The sequence below is a fragment of the Heteronotia binoei genome, chromosome 7 (genome assembly GCF_032191835.1).
Source record: "Heteronotia binoei isolate CCM8104 ecotype False Entrance Well chromosome 7, APGP_CSIRO_Hbin_v1, whole genome shotgun sequence".
NCBI classification, from domain to species: Eukaryota; Metazoa; Chordata; class Lepidosauria; order Squamata; family Gekkonidae; genus Heteronotia; species Heteronotia binoei.
This window is the reverse complement of record NC_083229.1, coordinates 82,062,799-82,075,695: the sequence shown is the minus strand read 5'-3', so window position 1 is coordinate 82,075,695 and position 12,897 is coordinate 82,062,799. Positions and strand designations below refer to the sequence as shown.

Genomic DNA, 12,897 nt, shown 5'->3' with positions numbered 1-12,897 from the left:
GCTATTAATCCTGGGGGATTTCAATGTCCATGTTGACGATGCAGCATCCTTGCAAGCCCAGGACTTGGTGTTGTCCATGGAGACACTGGGACTCAGCCAGTTTATTTCAGTTCCCACTCACAGGGCCGGCCATACGCTTGACTTGGTCTTTGGGGCTGGGATAACACCGGATCTGGTAGCTGTGGATACAGTTCCATGGTCATATCATTGTGCCTTGAAAGTTCGTCTGGATTGCAGCCCTCCTCCTGCTTGGGTGATGAGCAGATTTATGCTCGCCTGCAGAGCCAACTGGACCCGGAGTGGCTTCAGGAGGCTTTATGGGATCCAATGCCCCCAGGTGGTTCATTAGATGAGTTAGTGGAGGAATGGTACCCCCGGCTCTCCACCGCTATTGATGATATTGCGCCCCGGTGACCTCTTCGCCGCCGCACCAAGCTGCAGAGGATGAAATGGCAACTTAGATGGCTAGAGCAAGTGTGGCGGAGATCTTACGATGAGGAGTCTAGAACTTCCTATAGAACGTTTATGAAGGTCTATGAGAAGGCAGTGAAGTTCGCTAAGAAAGACTTCTATGCGGCCTCCATTGTATCTGCAAAATCGCGCCCAGCTCAATTATTTAGAACAATTCGATCATTGACTACGGTGCCAATAGGCAATAAAAAGTTTAGGGAATTGGACACTGGCCGTGAGGCTTTTGCGGCCTATTTCGCAGATAAGGTCTTGACTCTCCGCCGTAATCTCCCAGCCACAATTGATACAGTATGGGAACTGAAAGCCTGTTGCCCGTTTTCGGGTCCCGTGTTGGACCATTTCAGCTGTCTCTCTCAGGAGGATGTCGACAGGATCTTGGCTGCAGTGAAGCCCACCACTAGTCCCCTGGATCCGTGCCCATCCTGGCTTGTCAAGGCAAGTGGGGATGATATTCAGGGGCCCTTGTTGGAGATTGTTAACCTATCCCTGTCATCAGGGGTATTCCCAACCAAGCTAAAAGAGGCAGTGGTGCGTCTGCTTTTGAAGAAATCTTCTTTGGACCCTTTGGTACTGGCCAGTTATCACCCAGTCTCAAATTTACCATTTCTGGGCAAGATAATTGAGAAAGTGGTGGCAGAGCAGTTTCAGGTTTTCTGGAAGACACATCTGTCCTCGATCCCTTCCACCCTGGCCATGGGATGGAGATTGTTTTGGTCGCCCTCACAGATGACCTTAGAAGGCACCTGTTTCAAGGTGGTTCAGCACTGCTATTGCTTTTAGATCTTTCAGCAGCATTTGACGCAGTCGACTACGATCTAATGACCCACCACCTTGCCAACATTGGAGTTCCGGGGGGTGGCCTTACAGTGGTTTTCCTCCTTTCTCCGTGGGGTCAAACGGTGGCGATCGGTGAACAGTCCTCCCTGCATCACCCACTAGAGTGTTGTGTACCACAGGGAGCTATTCTCTCGCCAATGATGTTTAACATCTATGTGTGCCCCCTTGCCCAGATTGCCAGATGTTTTGGGCTGGGTTGTCATCAATATGCAGATTACACCCAGCTCTACCTGTTGATGGACAGCCATTCAGACTCCACCCCAGACCACCTAACCAGGGTGTTGGAAGCAGTGGCTGGTTGGTTGAAGTTGAGCCGGCTGAAACTTAACCCAACTAAGGAGGTCTATATATGAGTCGTGGGGGGCTGGGATCAGGTGTCCGGCTCCCCACCCTGGATGGTGCATCCTTTGTGCCAACTCAGAAGGTGAGGAATCTGGGTGTGATACTGGATGCCACCCTCTCTATGGAGGCCCAGGTCACAGCTGTTGCACAGTCTGCCTTTTACCATCTCCGGCAGGCCAGGCAACCAGCACCCTTCCTGGTTCCTCGGGACTTAGCTACAGTGATCCATAGCAGCGGTCACTTTCAGCTTGGATTACTATAACTCGCTCTACACAGGCTTACCCTTGAGGTTGACCCAGAAACTCCAGCTGGTGCAGAGTGCGGTAGCACGGTTCCTAACTGAATCGCTTGTACGGGTGAACAGTCGGCCAATGCTGCGCAGTCTGCACTGGCTATCAGTCAAGTACCAGATCCTCTTCAAGGTATTAGTACTGACATTTAAAGCCTTGCACAGCCTGGGACCGGCATACCTGAGGGACCGCCTCTCTCCATATGAGCTCCGGAGGTTGTTATGTTCAGCCACCCAACATCTTCTGAGCATCCCTGGCTCAAAGGACGTCCGCCTTGCTTCAACCAGGGTCAGGATTTTTTTGGCCCTGGCCCAAACCTAGTGGAATCAGCTCCCTTTGGAGGTTCGAGCCCTCCCAGATCTGTTACCATTCCGGAGGACCTGTAAGATGGAACTGTTCCACCAGGCTTTTGGCTAAGGCGTGCGGGAGTCCCTATTTAACTATACCATCTAACTGGTCTCCCAATACTGACTACCATCTGGATTGGAGGAAATTGGGCCGATATAGCTGGCATCTTCGGACACCTAAATTAAGTGTCTACCTTATCCATGCTGCCTTAACTTACATTAAGTCCGAGCTATTGGCTCAACTGTCAGTTGTCTTAAACTTTTAACTTTTAATGTTTTAATTGTTTTTTACTGTTTATCTATTGATGTATTGTTGGTTTTTAACTGTTTGATATGTTGGAATCCGTCCTGAGCCCTTATGGGAAAGGACGAAATACAAATCCACAGAAATAAATAAACAGCAGTATCTATAAATAATCTAAATTGCAACATTCACTACTGGATAGATACAGATCTTTCTTCTTAGAAGTCCTTTGAATTAATTAGGAATAACCATGGTAGCTGACCATTAGGATGTTACCAGTTCAAAAAGTTATGATGCATTTGACCTGCTGAATGCACTTATTATAATTCAATATACAGAAGATTTCAAAAGTTTGAAAGGAGGTTTGGAAGTTTTATCTTAGTAAAGTTAGATTATCACTTTTTTCCAAATGTATGTTATGACTGGAGAAATGATATGTTATTTAAATACTGACACTTAGTGATACCTGCCTTTTTTCTACAGAAAAGACCATGGGTTGCATTAAAAGTAAGGAGGATAAAAGTCCTGCAATGAAATATAGAACTGAGAGTACACCAGAACCCACTGCTCCCCATGTCAGCCATTATGGGTCAGATTCAACTCAAGCAAACCAGTCACCTGCAGTAAAGGGATCATCAGTTAATTTTAACAGCCATTCTGTGACTCCTTTTGGAGGGCCATCTGTTATGACGCCTTTTGGAGGAGCATCTTCCTCGTTTTCATCTGTGCCATGTCCATATCCTAGTGGTTTAACAGGTGAGCTTTATTTCAAATATAAACATTACTTAATTAGTTAATGACCTTGTACTTGAAATCTTGTAATGAAAAATTATTGCGAGCATGTTTTGAAAATAGAATATATAATGTTTCTTTTCAAATAACAAAATATTTTTTGATTTACAGTAGTAAAACTTGTGGAAACTTCATTATTTATATTTCAAGAGAAATAAAGCAGTCATCATTTAGACAAATTCATAATCAGCAAATATACAAGATAGCTCAGTTTGGTGCACTCTAATTGGTTTGTCTGTAAAAATATTTTTACACATGGCACAATTTACTATTTCAAATGCAATTTCAAAATTTAAAATATTGGGGAGGGGCACAAGAACTCACATGGAACTCTATCTCTTCTCCCCTGGTTGGGAAAGGGGAGTAGTTACAGAGGGGCGATAGTGGCAGGGTGGATTGGAACCTTTACAGTGCATAATGCTGAATTCTGTTGGGAGGGAGGGGTGGGATCAGTCACTGAGCAGTACAACATAGGAAGTGATACTGCCTTCTTTTCCATTCTGTATCTGAATATTTTGGATAGAATATGCAACATGCTATGCAGCCTTACTGTATCTGAGAAAAATGGCATTTCAGATCAGTGGAGGGCAATTTGCTCAGTCATCAACTTGAACAATACAGTGAGTGAAGGCTAGTTACCTCATCCTTCCTTCCTGCTATGTATGTATTGGGTTAAGTGCTCTAAAGCAGGGGTGTCAAACATGTGGCCCAGGGGCCAGATCAGGCCCTCGGAGGGTTCCTATCAGGCCTGCGAGCAATTCTGTTTCCTTCTATCTCTCTCTCACTTCCTTCTGCATAACAGCTTGCTTTGCCAGGCTTGCTCAGTCACACGGGAGTTAAAGAGCAAAGCTTCTATTTTCTCCATTGGCTGAGGCTCCTCCCTTGGAGGGAAGGGGGGGGAGAACTTGCTTTGCCAGGCTCTCTCAATTACACAGGAGAGCTACTGAACAAAGCTTCTTTTCCTTCTGTTGGCTGAGGCTCCATTCCCTCCTCATTCCCTGGGGAGGTAGGGAAAAAGCCAGAATCCTTTGCCCAGTTCCCTCGATCACACAGGAGAGATACAAAATCTTTAATTGTGTTTGTGTCCTATATGTCCATTACCTGCCAATACATTTTATGACACACATGGCCTGGCCTGACAAGGTCTCATTTATGGCCCTCATAAGAAATGAATTTTACATCCCTGCTCTAACGGATTTTCACCTGTTTTATCTGTATGTTCCTATAAAGACATTCCTTCATCACAATAGTTTTTATTTTTCAGCATACCTGGTAAATTGTAATATGCTGAAAAATCCTGTCAAAACAGAAGAGCCAAATTGTATTCCAGAATGGTTGTGCTGCTCACAAAGTTAATTCCTATGTCTACTGAAGACACCTTTACTAGAAAAATCTGAGAGGGGGTAGTCATATCTTTCTCCTTGAAAATAACAGCTGTAGTGGATTCCAGAATAACTAACAAATGCCCAGAACACCTAGAAAGCTTAAATTTGGCACATACATGGTCCAAGATGTACTAGTTAGCTGAAAATTGGACATTTTTGTACATGACTTTCAACATTTACTCATAATGATGCCACCATTCCAACACAGAGCAAACCAAATCACACATGAGAAAGTTAAAATATGGAGGTTCCATTAACATATCTCCATGTCTACACAATTTAATCTATGCTCTTTAATAATCCTCTTTCCTCTCCTAAATTAAAAGACCCAATTCATTGTGGAAGTAGCTGCCATTAGGTATTAGCATTCACTGTCTCTGAGATATTTGTGTTTGAACAGTTACAGATTATGTGTTTTGGTGGAACTTTATAAATATTTTCAGTGTTTCTCATTGAACAGTTCTGAGGGCTATGAACTTGTTTTCATTTAGTGATGTCATGCATTTGTAGGCATAACTGATGTGTTGCAGCATAGCTACAACCATCAAAATTTGTTCATTCCTAAAATGATTATGCGCGTTATAGGTTGAACTTTGGAATATAATATTATCAACACAGATAAACTACCTTCCTAAACAGAATTACACCCTTTTTAGCCTCTGATTTTGATAGACTTCAAAAAGTGTAACCCTACTTAAGTACACTGATATTCTTGCAAGCAAAGGAATAGAGAAGAGTTGGTTTGTTTCTCCAGAGGGTTTTTAATTGTGTTTTTGGCATGGTTTACAGCAAACATCTTCTGCTGAGCTGATGTTTCCAGTTTGAATTCTGTGCTGAAATGAATTGAGTTAGCATTTGATAGCAAAATATGGGCCTTCTGCATTATATGCAATATTAAAATATGTATGTTTGGCAACTTTTACGCTGAAGCATTGAATTTTAAAGAAGCTGTACAGTGACCAACTGTAGAAAAATTGTGTGTTAGGATCCATTTTAACACACACAGCACTATTAGTTTTTATCTTTGTTTTTGAGTATCTTTACTGAAAATACAATTTACATTGAAAGTTTATTTCTGACACTTTGTAAAATCAAATAATAAATTATCCTGTAATATTTGTCATTTAGTTTTCTATAGATTCCTAATGTTAATATGATTTCATCTTTTTTATATAGATTCTGATTTGTTTTTCTTTTGCAGCACTTGGGATGGGATGGATTTTAAAAATCTAAATAATAATTGCTGGTATCCAGAGAGCTACTATCAGCATATCTAAAGCATGCTCAGATAATTTTTTTCCTTTGAATGGTAGACCCCTATGCCATATCACAAACTGCTTTCAAAATGTTCATACAAGGCTTCTGTTGGAGGACAAGTCCAATGCTTCTTTGGGTATAAAGAAGAAGAATATGATGTTTTGGATTCAAGCAATGGGTTTATTATTCTGAATTTATAAGAATACTGTGGCACAGAGTGTTAAAGCTTCAGTACTGCAGTCCTAAGCTCTGCTCATGACCTGAGTTCGATCCCCCGTGAAAGCTGGATTTTCAGGTAGCCGGCTCAAGGTTGACTCAGCCTTCCATCCTTCCAAGGTCGGTAAAATGAGTACCCAGCTTTCTGGGGGGGAAGTGTAGATGACTGGGGAAGGCAATGGCAAACCACCCCGTAAAAAGTCTGCCGTGAAAACGTTGTGAAAGCAACGTCACCCCAGAGTTGGAAATGACTGGTGCTTGCACAGGGGACCTTTCCTTTTTCCTTATAAGCATAAGATGCTATGTAAGAGATACTTAAAATCAATATGTTTGGATGCTGTAACTGTACATGTGCGCACGTGTGTAAGTGCCATCAATTTGCTTCCAACTTAAGGTGATCCTATGAATTGCTGACATCTAAAATGTCCTATTATTAGCATCCTTGTTCAGGTCTTGCAAAATGAAGGGTGTGGCTTCCTTAATTGAGTCAATCCATCTCTTTTCCTGCTGCCTTCAACTTTTCCTAGCATTATTGTATCTTCCAGTTACTCTTGTTTCCTCATAATATGACCAGAGTATGATAGTCTGCCTCAGTTTAGTCACTTTAGCTTCTATGGAGAGTTCAGGTTTGATTTGATCTGCAGCCCGCTTCTTTATCTTTTTGGCAGTCCATGGTAAAACTCTCTTCCAACACCATATTTCAAATGAATCAACTTTTTTCCTGTCAGCTCTCTTCACTGTCCAACTCTCACACCCATATGTAGTAATAGCAAATATGATAGTATTAATTATTTTGATCTTGGATGCCAGTGACACATCCTTACCACTTTAGGATCTTTTCTAGTTCCTTCCTGGCTGCCCTTTGCAGTCTCAGTCTCCTTCTGATTTCATGGTGGCAGTCTCCCTTTTGGTTGATGATGGAGCCAAGGAATAGAAAACCTTCTTAATGTTCTTAATCTTCTTAATGTTCAGCTATAATTCTGCTCTGGTACTTTCTGCCTTAACTTGCATCTGTAGTCATGTGTTGTCATCTGCATATCTTAAATTGTCAAAACATCAAAACAGTCAGATGTTGTGGCTCACCTATTTCTTTCAAAACCAACCATGGCTTTTCATGATCAAAAAGCCACATGACCACATGATCAAAAGCTTTGTTGTAATCTATGAAACACAAGCAGACTGTCTTTTGAAATTTTATCATATGCTCCAGTAGCTAACATAAATTTGCAGTATAATCTCTAGTCCTTTGTCTGCATCCAGCATCTGGCATGTTTCATTCCATATATGGCAACAGTCTTTGTTGTAATATTTTGAGTATCACTTTACTTCCATAAAAAATTGATGTGATGACCCAATAGTTGTGGCTGTCTTTGATCTCTCTCTTTTTCAGAATTTGAATGTAACTTGAGCATTTTCAGTCTGTGGACCATTGTTTGTTTTCCATATTTGTTGGCATAGTCTTGTTAAGATTTTGATCAACTGGCTCTGCCAGTGTCACCTTCTGCTACTGCTGCCAAAAAGCTACCCTTCAAGTACTCCTCCACCCTCCTCACCATTGAAACTCTCCTTCCTCTTCTGCTGATGTGGCTGTTGATCTGGTTAATATGATATGCCTAATGGCTGTTGATGTGGCTGCATGTTATTTTGGTGTTTTGACTGTGATCATTCCTCCTTGAGTGATTTGACTCTGTTAAGAGGCTAAATTCCTAGAGTGGCTTTGTGAAGAAGCTAAACTCCTTATGGCATTTACTCTCAGCTTTACTGATACTTACAACCCCCCATCATGTTCAGGTGTGCATCTAAGAGGGGGCAGTAGCTAAACTGATATTCTAATGTAAATTTCTGTATTCTTAATTGTGGCACGTTAAGACTACAGACATTCAGAAATTAAGGTTTTGTTCATTCTGTTGATACCTTTCCTTAGTTTTCAGAAGTTGCTCTAAGTATAAAATCTGTAGTGAATAAATCAAACTTAACTATGGGTTCTGTATGAGATGCAGCAGTGCACACTGTGGTGAAATTACTAATATCTAGGGGGAAATGGAACCTAAATTGCAAAGAGAAATTCACAGTTCCTACTAGTGTGCTGTCTTATGCAGGCAAAATGTTGCTGTCTTATATTAGCAGTAGTCTCTTGCTAACACAATTGTCATTTTTTCCCCAGCATGCTGGAAACGAGGTTTAAGAAACGATCCTGCCCAGTGGATATAATTCAAGGATAGGGTTTTGTGTAACTTGGTAAAGAATACAGGGAAACATATAGCATTTTGGCATAGTAAAAGTATGCTAAGCCATAGAACAATAGAAAGCTAGCTCTTGAATGGCTCTTCATTATGTTAAAACAAGGATAGACATTAGGGATGGGCACAAACCAACAAACAAATCACAATTGATACATTAATTGGGCCGATTTGTGCTTCGTTCTGAACCATTTCATTGAATTGTGTCGTACCCAATTAAAAAATAACCCCTGCATTCTCGTCATGATCTGTTGTTTGGTTCATTACTGCAGTTCATTTGCCAGACAGCCTGGTATGATCAGTCTATTGATAGGCAATGCTGGGGATGGACTTCTAGAGAGCCCTAGGCACACCCCTAGCAGTTGTCCATAGCTTGATTGGCAGGTCTAGGAGCCAATCATGGAGCTCCCATTCCGGTCTGTGGGAGTAGACGGTATATATTGCCAAGCCCTGACTCAGATAGTTTTGCTTACTGGCTGCCACAGAAAGAGTCGTCATCATGTCTCTCTGATTATTGCTGCTTGCTACCATGCTAGCTTTAAGGGACTTGGTTTGTCCTCCACCCCCACACAGTAGGAAAATTTTAACACCTCTCTGGCTGGTGTTGTATTTTTTCTCGGTGGTTTTCAGGGAGCTGAGCCACAGGAGTAGCTCTTTGTTGCCTTCCTTCCTTTTTATTTTTCCAAAAACTTGTTATTTTGCTTGGGGTTGTTATTTTGCTTGTGCCTCTTACTTATTTGTTTCTTTCTTGGATTTGGATTGCATTACTCTTATTTTTTAAAGGGCTTTTATTTCACGGGGATTGCTTCCTATACTAAAACTAACTAGCTCGGAAGCCATTTTAAACATCTACCAGTTTATAAGTTTTAATTTGCAAGACCAGCTGTGCTACACCAGTTTATAACACAGCTCCCCTAAATCCAGTTCTCACCACACTTGATAAGCATGTGGAGGAGAGTCAGCTGAAGAGTTTGCAGCAAGTTTGGAATCTCCAGCCCACTGGGGGGCCATTCTACCCCTTCCCAAACCTAATGAACTAATAAACCATGAAGTAGTTCAGGAAATCAAATGAACCATGAACCAACATGGTTTGGGCAGTCAAACAAACCATGAACCAATATGAACTACCATTTTCCCGGTTCATACTCATCCCTAGTAGGCATCCTTTATGGTCTGGGGACCCTGTCTAATTGTTAGCAAAATGCTCAGCAGCATGCCATATTTACCAAGCCCTGAAATTTGATTTATCTACCTAGGAGTTGTTATCACTACAGACTGAGCTACCTGCTGAAGCTAAGGGGGTGGGTTTGGTAAAGATTAGGTTCATTCTATAAAACTATAAAAACAGATTCATTCAGATTTTCAAAATTAATTTGTATTTATTTTTATTTCTAATTGTTAGGGTTACACAAGATTAGACAGGTGTAACACACAGTATATGCTTATACAGATGTAACATTTGAGTTAATTATGTGGAGAAAGGGCTATAATCAGATTACATTCTGCCATTTTTTTCCCCTCTACATGCAGTAGAGGACAAAATCATATTCTCTCCTAAAAAAACCCCAACAGCTTATCTGTCCTACCTCTGATACTAACCAAAACCTAAGCATATAGATAAGGTTTGAGTTAAATATATACACACAGAGAAAACCTTGTGCATAAACCTGAGCAGCAGAATTAATTTCCCAAACAGATCTACCAAATTACTTGCACTGTTCAGACATGTATGTATTCAACCTGTTGAAATGTCACACCCAAATGTGGACCTCTGATAGACTCAGACTGGACAGATATGCCTGATGGGCAGGGTTGAAGGATGCAGTCTCACTACATCACAACACACCGGGGGGTTGGGGGAATCAGGATATGCAGTATGGACAAAACTAGTATGAGTTATAACATCATATTATCCATGCATTTGTGACTATTTAAATAGATGTGGGTCATCCAAACTTCTGCTGTTGTTTGTAGTTACCTTGAAACATTAAATAGTATTAGCAATAAACAGAACAGAACAAAACTCCTCAGTTCATATTTCAGTAGTTAGATCTCTTGTATTTGAAGCATAGTAAAGTAAGTAAGTAAAGTAAATTTATTTTTATATCCCGCCCTCCTCCACCAAGGCGGGCTCAGGGCGGCTCACAGACATGGAATACCATGATTTAAATAAAATACAATCTAGACAAGCAAATTTAAAATACAATTCAGTTACATAGGTTGGTTAAAATACATAAAACAGCTATTAAGGAATTAAAATTAGATTGAGGTGCTATAGATCACAATCATACATAAGATGGCTAGGTGGCTACAAGTTTAGCCAGGTTCTGTCTTAAAAGCAAGCTGAAAGAGAATGATTTTGCAAGCCCTGCGGAACTGATTCAGGTCCCGCAGGGCTCGAACCATCTCTGGAAGTTGATTCCACCATCGAGGGGCCATTGCTGAAAAGGCTTGCTCCCTGGTTGTCTTCAATCTAATCTCTCTTGGCCCAGGGATTTTTAAAAGGTTTTGAGAGCTAGATCTCAGTGCTCTCTGGGGAACATATGGGGAGATGCAGTCCCTAAGGTAGGCAGGTCCTCGGCCATATAGGGCTTTAAAGGTAATAACCAGCACCTTATAGCGGACACGGTACACAACCGGCAGCCAGTGCAGGTCCCGCAGCCCAGGTTGCACGTGTTCCCACCGTGGTAGTCCCACTAACAGCCTGGCCGCCGCGTTCTGCACTACCTGAAGTTTCCATGTTTGGTATAAGGGCAGCCCCATGTAGAGGGCATTGCAGTAGTCTAGTCTTGAGGTGACCGTTGCGTGGATCACAGTTGCTAGGTCGCTGCGTTCCAAGAAGGGGGCCAACTGCCTCGCCCTCTTGAGGTGGAAGAAGGCAGATCTAGCAGTGGCAACTATCTGGGCCTCCATTGATAAAGAGGATTCCAGTAGCACTCCCAGGCTCTTGACCCTGCGCACTGGTATCAGTGGCGCACCATCAAAAGCCGGTAGGGTGATTTCCCCTCCTGGTCCGCCGCAGCCCACGCAAAGGACCTCAGTCTTCGCCGGATTCAGCTTCAGCCCACTCAGCTTGAGCCAGCCAGCCACGGCTTGTAACGCCTGGTCCAGATTTATAGGGACATCACCAGTCTGGCCATCCATCAATAGATAGAGCTGGGTATCATCAGCGTACTGATGACAGCCAAGCCCATACCTCTGTGCAATCTGGGCAAGGGGGCGCATGTAGATGTTGAACAACATTGGGGAGAGAACTGCCCCTTGAGGCACCCCACAATGAAGTGGGTGTCTCTGGGACAGCTCCCCCTCCAATTTGCCACCCTTTGTCCCCGACCTTCAAGGAAGGAGGAGAGCCACTGCAAGGCTAGCCCCCGAATTCCTGCGTCGGCGAGGCGGCGGGTCAGCAGCCGATGATCGACCATATCGAACACAGCCGATAGGTCTAGCAGCAGCAATACTGCCGAGCCGCCTCGGTCCAGTTGCCGCCGGAGGTCATCCATGAGGGCGACCAAGACTGTTTCTGTCCCATGGCCCGGGCGGAAGCCGGACTGGCATGGGTCCAGGGTGGAAGCGTCCTCCAAAAAGTCCTGTAACTGCAACGCCACAGCCCTCTCAATAATCTTGCCCAAAAAGGGCAAGTTTGAGACCGGTCGGTAGTGTGCCAATTCGGCCGGGTCTGATGTAGCTTTTTTCAGGAGAGGGCGGACCACTGCCTCTTTCAGGGGTGTTGGAAAAGCACCCTCTGAAAGAGATCGATTTATGATGTCCTGTATAGGACATCTTAGTTCCTCCTGGCAAGCCTTAATTAGCCAGGAGGGACATGGGTCCAGATCGCAAGTTGTGGATCGTGCAGTGCCAAGAATTCTGTCGACTTCCTCCAAGCTGAGTGGGTCAAAGCAATCCAGGGTTAAATCAGAAGACACGCATTGGGCCTCAAGTTCACTTACTGCATCTAAGTTGGCAGGGCAGTCGCGGCGGAGCGATTGGACCTTATCTGCAAAAAATTTCGCAAAAGCCTGCGGGAAGTCACCCAGGATTATCAACCTTGGGTGCTCCAACGCCCAGCCTGTCGCCGCCTCGAGCAGGGACGGTAAGGTGCTGGCTGGTGCATTAGGTGTAGCATAGCATATTACTATTTTTGAAAACCACCCTGTCGCAGTGAACAGACTTTGATTGCTGCGCTGATGCTTGCTTTCAAGCGTTATTTGTGGGGGGGGGGGGGGAAGTTGTAATGTTTGAAATGCACTGAAATATCCAAACACAAACAGTAAACATGAATCTAGGATGCTTTACGATTCAAGTGTTTTGGGAACACATTCATCTTGTGTGTTCAGCCATATCATGTGGTCAACCCGTGATAGAGACTTATATTTAGTTTGAAAAACAGCTCTTACACACTTTGGCAGATCCCAAAGTGACTGGCCGAAATTTTGTTCTTTAAAGTAAGAAAGGAAATCAGGAAATATTTTAGCTTGG

General features: G+C 43.0%; 1 protein-coding gene across 1 annotated transcript in view; it reads left to right on the top strand.

Moving 5' to 3' along the window:
• YES1 (YES proto-oncogene 1, Src family tyrosine kinase) overlaps window positions 1–12,897 on the top strand; it is a 75,073-nt gene that overhangs the window by 36,324 nt on the left and 25,852 nt on the right. Inside the window, exon 2 of the mRNA XM_060243922.1 lies at window positions 3,015–3,287. Coding sequence (XP_060099905.1) covers window positions 3,023–3,287 — 265 coding nt within the window. The 5' untranslated portion in view covers window positions 3,015–3,022. The remainder of the gene's footprint in view (window positions 1–3,014; window positions 3,288–12,897) is intronic.